Source organism: Malaya genurostris, chromosome 3 (genome assembly GCF_030247185.1).
Source record: "Malaya genurostris strain Urasoe2022 chromosome 3, Malgen_1.1, whole genome shotgun sequence".
In the NCBI taxonomy this organism is placed as follows: Eukaryota; Metazoa; Arthropoda; class Insecta; order Diptera; family Culicidae; genus Malaya; species Malaya genurostris.
The window spans coordinates 168,041,832-168,053,079 of record NC_080572.1 but is presented as its reverse complement, the minus strand read 5'-3'; the positions used below and the strand labels follow the sequence as shown (position 1 = coordinate 168,053,079).

The 11,248-nt window shown below is 39.0% G+C and overlaps 1 protein-coding gene across 4 annotated transcripts in view; it reads right to left on the bottom strand.

Annotated features, from left to right (window-relative positions):
- LOC131439325 (helicase domino) overlaps window positions 1-11,248 on the bottom strand; it is a 39,129-nt gene that overhangs the window by 4,575 nt on the left and 23,306 nt on the right. For all 4 annotated transcript variants that reach the window (XM_058610218.1, XM_058610216.1, XM_058610217.1 and 1 more), the window contains 2 exons: window positions 8,829-8,864; window positions 7,663-8,754 (listed from right to left, as the gene is read on the bottom strand). In XM_058610218.1, coding sequence (XP_058466201.1) covers window positions 7,663-8,754; window positions 8,829-8,864 — 1,128 coding nt within the window. The remainder of the gene's footprint in view (window positions 1-7,662; window positions 8,755-8,828; window positions 8,865-11,248) is intronic.

Genomic DNA, 11,248 nt, shown 5'->3' with positions numbered 1-11,248 from the left:
CCTTGTAAGTATTTTTTTATTTATTAATGACACACCGTCAATCGAATGATATCAGATGAAAATGAAATTTATGGCCAATAACCGCCAGCATATCAATACAAATTCATATGACTTTTGCTGCTTTTTTCAAGCAAAGCTTCCAGAATTCATCATCAGTTGAATAATCGTACCTAGTCATTTTAAGTTTTGCTGCTTGCTCAGTTTCAAGTGCCAAGTAGTCTAGCTCCTTCATTGTCTTCGCTTTTGGTAGTGAGCAAGTGCGAATGAACAGAATTATAAATGGAGTAAAGTATTAAAAATGAAAACTGAAGGAGGAAACTATAAATTTATATGTATTCTGTAAATGATATTTCAGCAACCTGGTTTGTCTTTGACCTATTGGGCCGTATGAATACAATGTAGTAAAGTCTGTTGTTTGTAGTAACTTCTCAAAAACAAAGTCCACAGAGTATAACGCGGTTTGGTATGAATAAAAAAGGCGGGTGGGTAATGTCAGAAACATAAATGGATGTCGTGAATACGAAAACAACTGACATGTTCCTTAACACTTCCGAATATCAATTAGTTGATCAATTGTATGAATTATGCAAGCATTCTCCTTTTTCACATTTTTCGCAGAAAAAAAAGGCTTCACTTGATCTCGATTACTGTGAATTTCACACAGCGAAAAGTGCATAAATCCAACCAAACTGTTCTAGATTTGCACTAAACTGAGGATATTTCCTTTCGATTTGCAAACAACAAATCCGAATAGTTCTTTAGAAAACTTTTAGAGCCATTAGAACGGCTGATTTTGTGTAATGCTCTTTTTCTTTTGCTTGACGTAATCGCTCTTGTCGGAAGCGAAACTAGCTTTGCAAACGACACAAAATACATCTGCTCGCAGTGGCGATAGAATTCAAACTGATCCAATTTTTGTTGAGAGGCTTGTTTTTACCTGATTTCGTTTGTAGCTTTTTCACTAATGGGCGGTCCTAACGGCTATAAAAATAGCAGCATATAGAATTTTAATTACGATATTTCATTTCGGATTTGCATTTCATTGAACGAAACTATCCGGATGCTGTACGGGACTAATTCCTGCCTTTCAGAAGGACCAAATTGTGGAACTCAATACGATATTAAACACTGTTCGGAACATTTTCTCGAACGATTTGTTGTACAGCAGCAGATATTTTGTTCTCTTCCTCAGAACGCGTTCTGATTGGCTGGTGTTGACATGGGTCAAATGAGACAGGTTTTTCAATAGTGTACTATTGAAATGCTTCAATGCTTTTTCTTTACACGCTTAAGTTGAAAAATTTCGATTCTATTGGTGGTTAGATTATATAAATCCTTTCACAGATCACAGAGCTATGAGCTTTAAAAATACGAGAAAGGCAGACGCGCCTTATGAATTATTCTCTTTGATACTCGTTTATACCAAACATTTCAGAAAAGTTTGATTTTGAATTATTTGAGATTATGTCACACAACTGAAAATTTTATCATAAAATTGTGATCATATTTCCGATGGCATGTAGCAAAAATTATGTTGTTTCGTTAGATACAACAAGAGATAAACACGATCAAAAACTTATCACTATCTCAGAGGGTAAATTTTGAAAAGGCACCCCATAGTAAAGTAAGTCGTATTCACGACAAAACAAGTTCGAACATGTAGTTAATGCTACTTCCGAATTTAAGCATTTACTGCATACCGTATCGACACAGAGCCGGAAAAGCTGGTATAAGCATGCACAAAGCAAGAAACGTACTTACATCTGTAAAAATGCCACTTTTTTAATTTCTGTACTTCATTTTATCAGCAAACACACGACTAGCAACTTCTAGAGCTACCTACCGAAAACTTGTAGTAAATATTACAGTTTGTAGCATGTTTTGACAGGAACGCAGCATTTACTACCGAAATTCAAACATGCTACGTTTTATACATACGGCCCATTATCTTGAACCAATTCGAATGTTTACACAAACCTCATTTGAAGGCCGCTTTAACACTATTGAGATATTTTGTTACTTTTAGAGATCAACTGATGGTGGTTAAACTGAGCTTTGATTTGAAGAGAATCGATTGAAGAACTGAATGCCGCCGATTTGGTACGTCAGCGAACGTTGTGTATGTCAGAGTGTGAAGTTTACTGTAGTAAAGAGATAGTCAGTGTGTTTCACATTCGGTTTCAATTGAATTGAGTTAAATTTTACTGCACTGACCCGACGAATCGTAGAAGTGTCGTAATCAAAAATATAATCACAATAAAACTATTTGAATGACAAGAGAAAGGCAATTATTCAAATATGACAAATAAAGGTGTTTCTAAAACTTTTGGAGACAATGAGGAAAACTCTTCACGATTGATTGCTATTTTCGCACCCGAACAACGGTTTGAGGTAATCAGGCACATAATCAGTCCCGATGTTTTACTGGACGACTATAAAAGGTAAACTCTGATCGAAAATCGTTCACTTCTTCTAGTGCGTCAGATGGAACTGGACGTCGTTGTGCGATTCTTCCACCAACATCAGTAACAACAAACCTGTATAAAGCGTGAATCGCTCATGTCGTGGACTTTGGACGTTGGGAGCAGTAGTCGCAAGCAATGAAAACAGACTTTTTGCGTGATACAAAGCCTCAAACGCCCAGTTCGTGCTCTTCACTCTCATTCTTGTCTACGGCCGTATGCGATACGTTCGAAAGTATATCAAATTCGTGTTCCCGTTTACGTTCGAATCAATCACACTTTTAAACATCATACATGAATAAAAACAACGTCCATCCAACTTTAAACTATCAACTCTGGTACAGACTTGAGTTGTAATTAAACATGTTTTGCAAAAGAAAGATCGGCAGCGCAGGTAGTTTTTTTTTTAGGAAAATTCCAAGCACCAAGGAAGTGACGAATGCTACATAATAAATAAATATCGTACTCAGGACCAATTTTATTCTAGTCGGTAAATGAAATTTTCAAATTAAACTTCGTGCAAAGTAAAAAAGGCATTTAAAATAGCAGTCCGATCAGTATCTGCGAAAAACATGTTGCATTTTTTTTGCAATTTTATCATGTTTTCGATAGTATATATATTTAGAACTTTGGTAAAATCATGCATTTAATATAAAATAAAGCATGTTTACCTATGGTGTATTTTCCTTAAAGTACTTAATAAATGTAAATTTTGATGCGTAAAAACTTGGAACCGACTATATATTCGAAGTGTCGACACAAAAAAAACAGTATTTTACTATTACTGCTATACTTTCTAAATGTTCTATGCAAACACACAAATTTATACGCAAAACACATAAAAACAATGAAATAAATATTTTTCGTTAGATCGCGATTCATGCGTTAATTGTGTGAGAAAAACAATGAAGTGATAATTAATTCCATCCACCTTCGATCAAATTAATCATGACATCATAATTGCAAAATTGGATCGACTTGGTTTTGGTACAAACGTCCTTCGATGGATGCAATACTAAATTTACGATTGTGTTTCGGAAGAATTTTGTGCAACATCTGGAATTCCGTATAGGAGCCATTCCGGACCTTTGACCTTCTTGGTGTACTTCTACCATATTATTCGCAGCTCAGAGGATGCGACATTCGCGTGCTTTAATGATAGCAGATGTTTGGATATAAATACGACTCGGAATAATCAACAAAGACCTACGCGACGAAATAAGGACTACGATTGGAAGCTTGGCACATGGAACTGCAAATCGCTTGGCTTCCCAGGATACGACCGAATCCTGCATGATGAACTTCAAATCCGCGGCTTCGATGTCGTAGCACTGCAGGAACTCTGTTGGCCGGGATAGAAGGTGTGGAAAAGTGGGCATCGAGCGGCTACTTTCTACCAGAGCTGCGGCACAACCAACGTTCTAGGAACGGGAATTGTAGTGTTGGTCAAGATGCGCCAGCGCGTGATTGGGTGGCAGCCAATCAGTGACAGTATGTGAAGATCAAGGGCCGTTTCTTCAATTTTCAAACCTACGACAGCTGCCCACGGCGGGATGTAAAACTCGTCATCGGCGACATGAATGCTCAGGTAGGCCGGGAGGCAATGTAGACCCGTGATCGGGCTAGAGAGCCTGCACGCGGTAACAAACGACAACAGTCAACGATGCGTAAACTTTGCAGCCTCCCGAGGAATGGTAGTTCGAAGCACCTTCTTTCCCCGCAAAAATATCCACAAAACCACCTGCAGATCACCTGATTAACATACGGAAAATCAAATCGACCACGTTCTCATCGACGGGCGATTCTTCTCCGACGTCATCAATGTCCGCACATACCGCAGTGCCAATATTGATTCTGACCACTACCTTGTCGCGCAACAACTGGAGCTAGTGCTACCAACGGAAGAGCAGCTTGGCTCGGCGACTCTTGAAGACGGCTGGAGGAACATAAGGTCCGCCGTGAGTAGCACTGCTGCTACCGTTCTAGGTACGAGGTTATCGAATCGAGGAAATGACTGGTTTGACGGCGAATGTCAGCAGTTGGTCGAAGAAAAGAATGCAGCAAAGGCGAGGATGCTGCAACACCGCACTAGAGCGAACGAGGAACGATACAGACAGGCGCGGAACAGACAGAACACGGTTTTCCGGAAGAAAAAGTGCCACCAGGAAGACCAAGATCGCGAAGCGATAGAACAGCTGTACCGCGCAAATGGCACACGGAAGTTCTATGAGAAGGTGAACCGCTCACGTAGAAGCTACACGCCACATGCCGAAATGTGCAGAGATGCCAGTGGTAACCTTCTCACGAACGAACGTGAGGTGATCGACAGGTGGAAGCAGTACTATGACGAGCATCTGAATGGCGAAGCACAAGATACAGAGAACGGTACAGGAATCAATCTGGGTGCACGCTCAACCGACGACAGATTCCCAGCCCCTGATCTGTCGGAGATAAGTGAGGAGTTCGGCAAGCTGATGAACAACAAAGCCGCGGGCAATGACACCAGCAGAGAAATTCATAGACGTATTTTGGCAGGGAATCGTGCGTACTTTGGACTAAGAAAAACCCTCCGATCGAGAAAAGTACGCAACCGCACGAAATTGACCATCTACAAAACGCTCATTAGACCGGTTGTTCTTCATGGCCACGAGACCTGGACTATGCTGGCAGAGGACCAACGCGCCCTCAGTGTTTTCGAAAGAAAGGTATTGAGGACCATCTATGGCGGAGTGCAGATGGAAGACGGAACGTGGAGACGGCGTGTCATAAGGATGTCGGACGACAGCCTGGTGAAAATGGTTCTTGAATCTAATCCGACTGGTACAAGAAGAGGAGCGCAGCGAGCAAGGTGGATCGATCAAGTGGAGGGTGATCTCAGAAGCATCCGTGTCTTGAGTAGCTGGCGACGAGCAGCCATGGACCGAGTTATGTGGAGACGTATGCTTGATACAGCAAAGGACACCCCAGGCCTATAGCTGTTAGGTAAGGTGAGGTAAGATGTTTTGAGCGATACGATTGGGGTGTTTGCTCCGTAAGGTTAATATCAATGTTCGTCCTCGAGCTCTCCACAACAACTACAGAATGAATGGGTGCCGTTATCGGCTTACAACGGTCGTTCAATCAAATACAAATATTTTTATTTGGTTCAATCGAGTATCATCTAAGTTCGAATTCAATCTTTCACGTAATAAAACAAGAGCCAACTTCTTACTTAGTATTAGAAATTATCATTGTGACTACATTGAGTTGATTTTATAATAAATAAATAAATGATTCACTCTTCACTCTTCGACCATGTATAAAGAAATGTTTCTTCTGATTCGTTGATGATTATGTTTACGAGTGACAAAACAAAACAAAAACACACTTTTGTTTCAATGAGAGACGAAAATGCTTCGTGCTTCGACGAAAATGCTTCGTACGCTATGAATTGACTACGAAAATGTTAAAACAAAAAGTCAAACCCTTCAAAAGGAATGTAATATCACGACTCTGCTTCGCAATAAATGTTATAAAGTACAAAATTTTCAATTTACCTCAAATCTATCAAAAATTGTAGCTAATGTACAAATAAACTCACTTCGGTTACGGCGGTCCTGAATTTCCGGGTTATAAAATAATAGAACATTACATCGATTCAAAAAATAAAAGCTGATGAGAAGAGTATCATTAAAGCATGGCACCATAGTGGGGACTCATCACCCGATGGTTTCTTTGCTAATGTTTCGCTAAAGTAATTTGTGTAGTGTTGATTTAATTCAACATGCTTGTTTTACTCTTATTGATTTTGTTTCAAATTCATATTACAAGTCAGTGAGGAAGCGAGGACGTATTCAGCGGTAAAAGCTATTCGAGTCCACACGACTGGTTATGACGTTTATTTATCGTAAAAACACGGAAGCTCAAGATTGATAAAAGAGATGTACATTTCCATACACGACACGACGAAAAAGGTCTATTCGCTGATGTGCACAGTAACCTTCTGCACGGCACTACGAACCGCCCAGAGTGCTATTTGGTTCGATACTGATTCTTGTTTTGAAAAGGGGTTATCTTAAACGTGAATTTCAAATGAAAACCGTGAACAAAACGTCTCTATTAGAAAAAAAAACCATGATAATGGCTTAGAAAACAGGGATACATGGACATTATTCGTTAATAATTGAAATTTCGACCAATATATACGCCCTTATTCTGAATAACGACGTATTGATTTTTCGATCGAATGTGGTTCGATCGAATCATAGCTACCTTTGATTTTGCTTGCGTTATGGGGAATACAAATGAAATACATGGGAAAAAACGATACGACGTTATTCAGAATAAGGGCGATAGTTTTATTCACTAGAATCGATGCGTAGAAATATTTTCAAGCTGTGAGTATAATGATATCTAAAATATGTTTGAAACCGGTTGAGCTATAGATGTTCAAAACTTGAACACTGTCTATACAGGTTTATTTCCGCACCTTTACATAGAAAACAAAGACGTAGTTCTACGTCAAAATGTTATTCCCGAGCATGTTGCTCAGAAGAACCTCAGTTCGTTCTGAATATTGACGGAGTAGCGACAACCGGGTCATATCTAGTGCTAAAGCTAGATTAGATCACTAAAATCAAAATGAAGAGCAGGTCAATCGTAGAAAAAATATTGAAATATTGAGAAATCTGTGGTGGACGGAAACGAACACGGAATAAAACGAACGTCCTTTCATCCGCTCGAGGTTAATATAACTGCGGTATGGTGTTCCCTCCATGAGTGGTTGTGTAACTCTCTCTGTAAGTGCGCACACTCACTCAAACAAGTGCGAGGAGCGCTTGATAGGGATGATCATATACTATACCCCATAAATCGTTGAAGCCATCTTAGTAGTTACATCATTCGTTTCATATATATGAAAACTGATATTTACAGGATTACTGGATACATCAAAGGAAGAGATTTGAGTTGGTGCATTTGCTTAGAATTCATCCGTTCTCCAATCTTGATATCGATTTACGGAACTTGCCACGAATTACTTGATGTTATTTCTAATGAAAAAATATACGAATGAAAATTATGCTACACAAATTTGAAATTTCCATACATCTGGCCATTGGAATGATTTAAAAAAAACAGTACGTATTTAGCTCGCAAAAGATCTAATTCTAAAAGAATTTGAAAATATTCATCATTGCATTCGATTGGATAATCGACTTACCTGAACCTGTTGAGTAACCTGAACTTGGATCTGTTGCTGCTGCTGCTGCTGCTGCTGCTGTTGTTGTTGTTGTTGTTGTTGTAGTTGTTGTTGCTGATGAGCTTGCTGTTGCTGTTGGGCAAGTTGCTGTTGTTGGGCATGTTGCTGTGCGAGCTGCTCCTGTCCTTGCATCAAAATGGCATTTTTCTGTTTCTCTTTAGAAATTCTTTCAGCCCGTTTAGTTGCAATTTCGACTGGAGTCAGCGGAGAATCGTAGTTAGAAATGCCGTATTCGACCAAAACAGCAGCATGTTTAGGGTTCTTCATTTGGGGATTTGCAATCATTTGCTTAGCCTGTGGAGCCCGTTTACCGAATGCCAACTTAATGTTATCAAACTTCTGCCGTGCGAGCTTCATGTACGAACTATTTCCATCACTTGTAAAAAGTTGGGCAGTTCGCATTGCCCGCATACTTTTTGAAGGAGATTGCTTCAAAGGATTTTTGCTTTTCTTTTGCTTTTTAGGGCTTTCAAGCAGTTTGCCTTCTTCTCGAGGAATTATTACCGTATCGTACCGATAACGACATTGTTTCGGTAAACGATATGTTCGCGAGGATTGATTAACAATATCTGCTACCAGATCCCAATTCGGAGTATGACCCGGAGAAACTAACATCAAATTTAAAGGTAAACCTTGTAAATTTTGAATTACATTTAACATGGCCATATCCTCGTGAATCATCCATTCCGGCATTCCTTCGGGTTCGACAAGTTGCTTTACTGGCATCGTAGGCTTCAGACCCGCCATCGGAAAAGGTTTTATAATACCCTTGTATCGTTGCATCTTGTAATCTTTGCGAAGTTTTGCGATTTGAGGTGTTGGACGATCGAATAGAGACCGAGGGGCATAGTAGGTATCTTCTTTCCGGATTTTCACTGGACGACGTCCGTCTGGATAGAATCCTGCCTCCGAACGACTACGTTTGTACTCTTTTTTAACGTAAACTGGCGGTAACTGCGATTCAGGAATGATTTCCCTTTCGTACAAAAAACCGAGCGAATAATCCACATAGATGTCGTTATCATCCTGCGGTGGCGTCGGCGGACACCACATCTGTTATAACGAAAAGAAGACTAGTGTAATAGAACACTGATCGGAAGTAAGTTATATTACCCTACTATACTTACCGGCATTTTTTCCATTGTGTTATCTGATATCCAAATCTAAAAACAGAGGAGAAAAAGAGAAAGACTTTGATAATTATTTTGTTAATTTTTGGTTGCGCAATGTGGTGATTGCTTTCGAAACATTTTCATCAAAAACCGTCTGATGCCCACTCGTTTTGTAGTTACGTGAGAACGATTTTTTTGAGTGGGCATCGAGAACAGAAAAATTAACAAAATAAATTATCACCTTGCTGTTTCTTGAGCTGTTATTCTTCTGACTCTAACTGCGTTCGTCTTCATCCGGCAGCTTTAATTTATATCCGAGGCATTTGGAATGGCAAGGCTTTGTGTTATCTCTAACAATGAAATCTGCAGGTTTTGTAAGATTTTGGTGCCAACAAGAAAAGACGATGTCTTGTAAACAATGACTTAGACAATCTATTTTGTATGCATGAAATAAACATCAACCTCTGCCATTGCCAAACCCAACGCTGGATTGGTTTTAGCTTACTTCCAGCGAGTACGATTGATAAACTTTAAATCTTTAAATACAGCAGCAAGTGTCTATTTCTCTTTTTCTCTAAACAAGTCGAATTTAATTATCGTTCTTCGTTGACTTATAGATTTGGATATCATGTTGTTTCGCCTCGCATTTTTTGTTTGATTTGCATTATAAATTTCTTTTCTTTGAATGACACCAAAAAAACGTCATACAGACCTTTCCGCAAATCATTTGCCATGGATAGTAAATTTAAGCCGCGGTTGATACTATAGACTGACAGTTTTGAGAAGAGGAAAAATGTCAAAAAAATTAACTCTTATTTTTCAGCAAGGAATTGTTTATTCTATCAATTTTAATAGTTCTTATGTTGTCGCAGTCAACCTCACCCGGCACAACTCTATCTTCAAGATGTTGAAATTCTATTGAGACAAATGTCTTTCATAGATCAACCTAGGATGCAACACACGAACCGGTCTGATACTTTTACTAATGAATTTGTTAGCTCCTAATTTATTCACAGAAATAGTTTCTTCTAGTTTTTATTTCATTGGACTCAATTGCTTGATGAACGAATATTCTCCCTCTGCCATGTTTGAAACAATTTAGTGTAGCCAGGGTATCACAAGCAGAGTCAAATTATTTCATTCAACAAACAATTTATTTTTGTTTTCGTTCTTTTACAGACGAAAATAACACGCCTGTCAATACTTACAACTACTTAGCAAAGTAATTGTGAATCAAATAAATAAAATTGGAAACAAAACAGTATGAAATAAAATTACATAATATGCTCAGCAAAAAAATTGGCGCTGGTATTTACACACTATATGGATGTACATTTTTGATAATAACTGAGTGATCACAAAAAAGACAAGTCACTGTTCTATGCTATGAACTTTACCTACATGTATGGCGTGAATTTCATTTGTTCGTCAAATTTTACTTTCCTGTTTTGTTATGTAATAAATTTTAGTTGTTTCAATAATTTTGTCGCACTCTTCATCATATATACCCACTAGCTAACAAGAGACATATCATGCTTCGCCATTTTCAAGTGGTCCAACTCCATCTACTTTAGCCGACGCACGAGTTGTTCGTCCGCCCTGCGAAGAACTTTTATCATTCACGGTTTGGTTAAGACTATCGTTGGATGCATTACTAGTTTTCAGTGTCTTAGATATCCAACTATCAAGCGTGCGATTATTAACCGATTTAGGGCAGGGCCGTTTCAACTTTCTAACCTTCGGTGACGGTGTTCGTTGTGAAGCTGAAAAACCGTCCAACACTTTAGCATGCTTCATCTGCTTCACATCGGTAACGATGATTTTCAACTCTTTTATTGTCTCGCACACGTTTACTTCCGCATTTTCACTATCGACTATTTCGTTTGCCAAACTTGTGCTTTCATCCACGACAGTTGTACTGTCTTCTTCGCACGCATTTACGGTTGATTCCGTAAGCACAATAGAAGAAACTTCTTGTGAACGAACCTCATTGCTCTGCTGACAGTTTTCTGACGATGCATTTTTCTTGCCTCTAGAATTGTCTCCTGTCTTGGATCTTTTAACAGGTGGAAGAATTGGACTATCGTCAAGCGTCCATAAATTAATCTTGACCGAACCACGAGATCTTGTACGAGGTGTGCTGGTCGTATCTTCACCTGTACCACTCTCGTGCAACTTAGTTACATTAGTCGCTGGTTTGTTTGCTATTTTGTGATCACCATCGTCTTGACTTTGACTGCCGGATTCATCGTCCTGTGATGAATAATAATTATTCATCTGGTTAGAATCCGAGTCCGGCGCATCATTTGAATCAATCATTACATCCAAGCTACATTCACTGTCAAACTCTTCGTTAGATTTCATATCTTTGATAATATCGTCATTTCTCGACATCTCAGAGTCGCCAACTTTTCTATCCTTATACTCGTTATGGC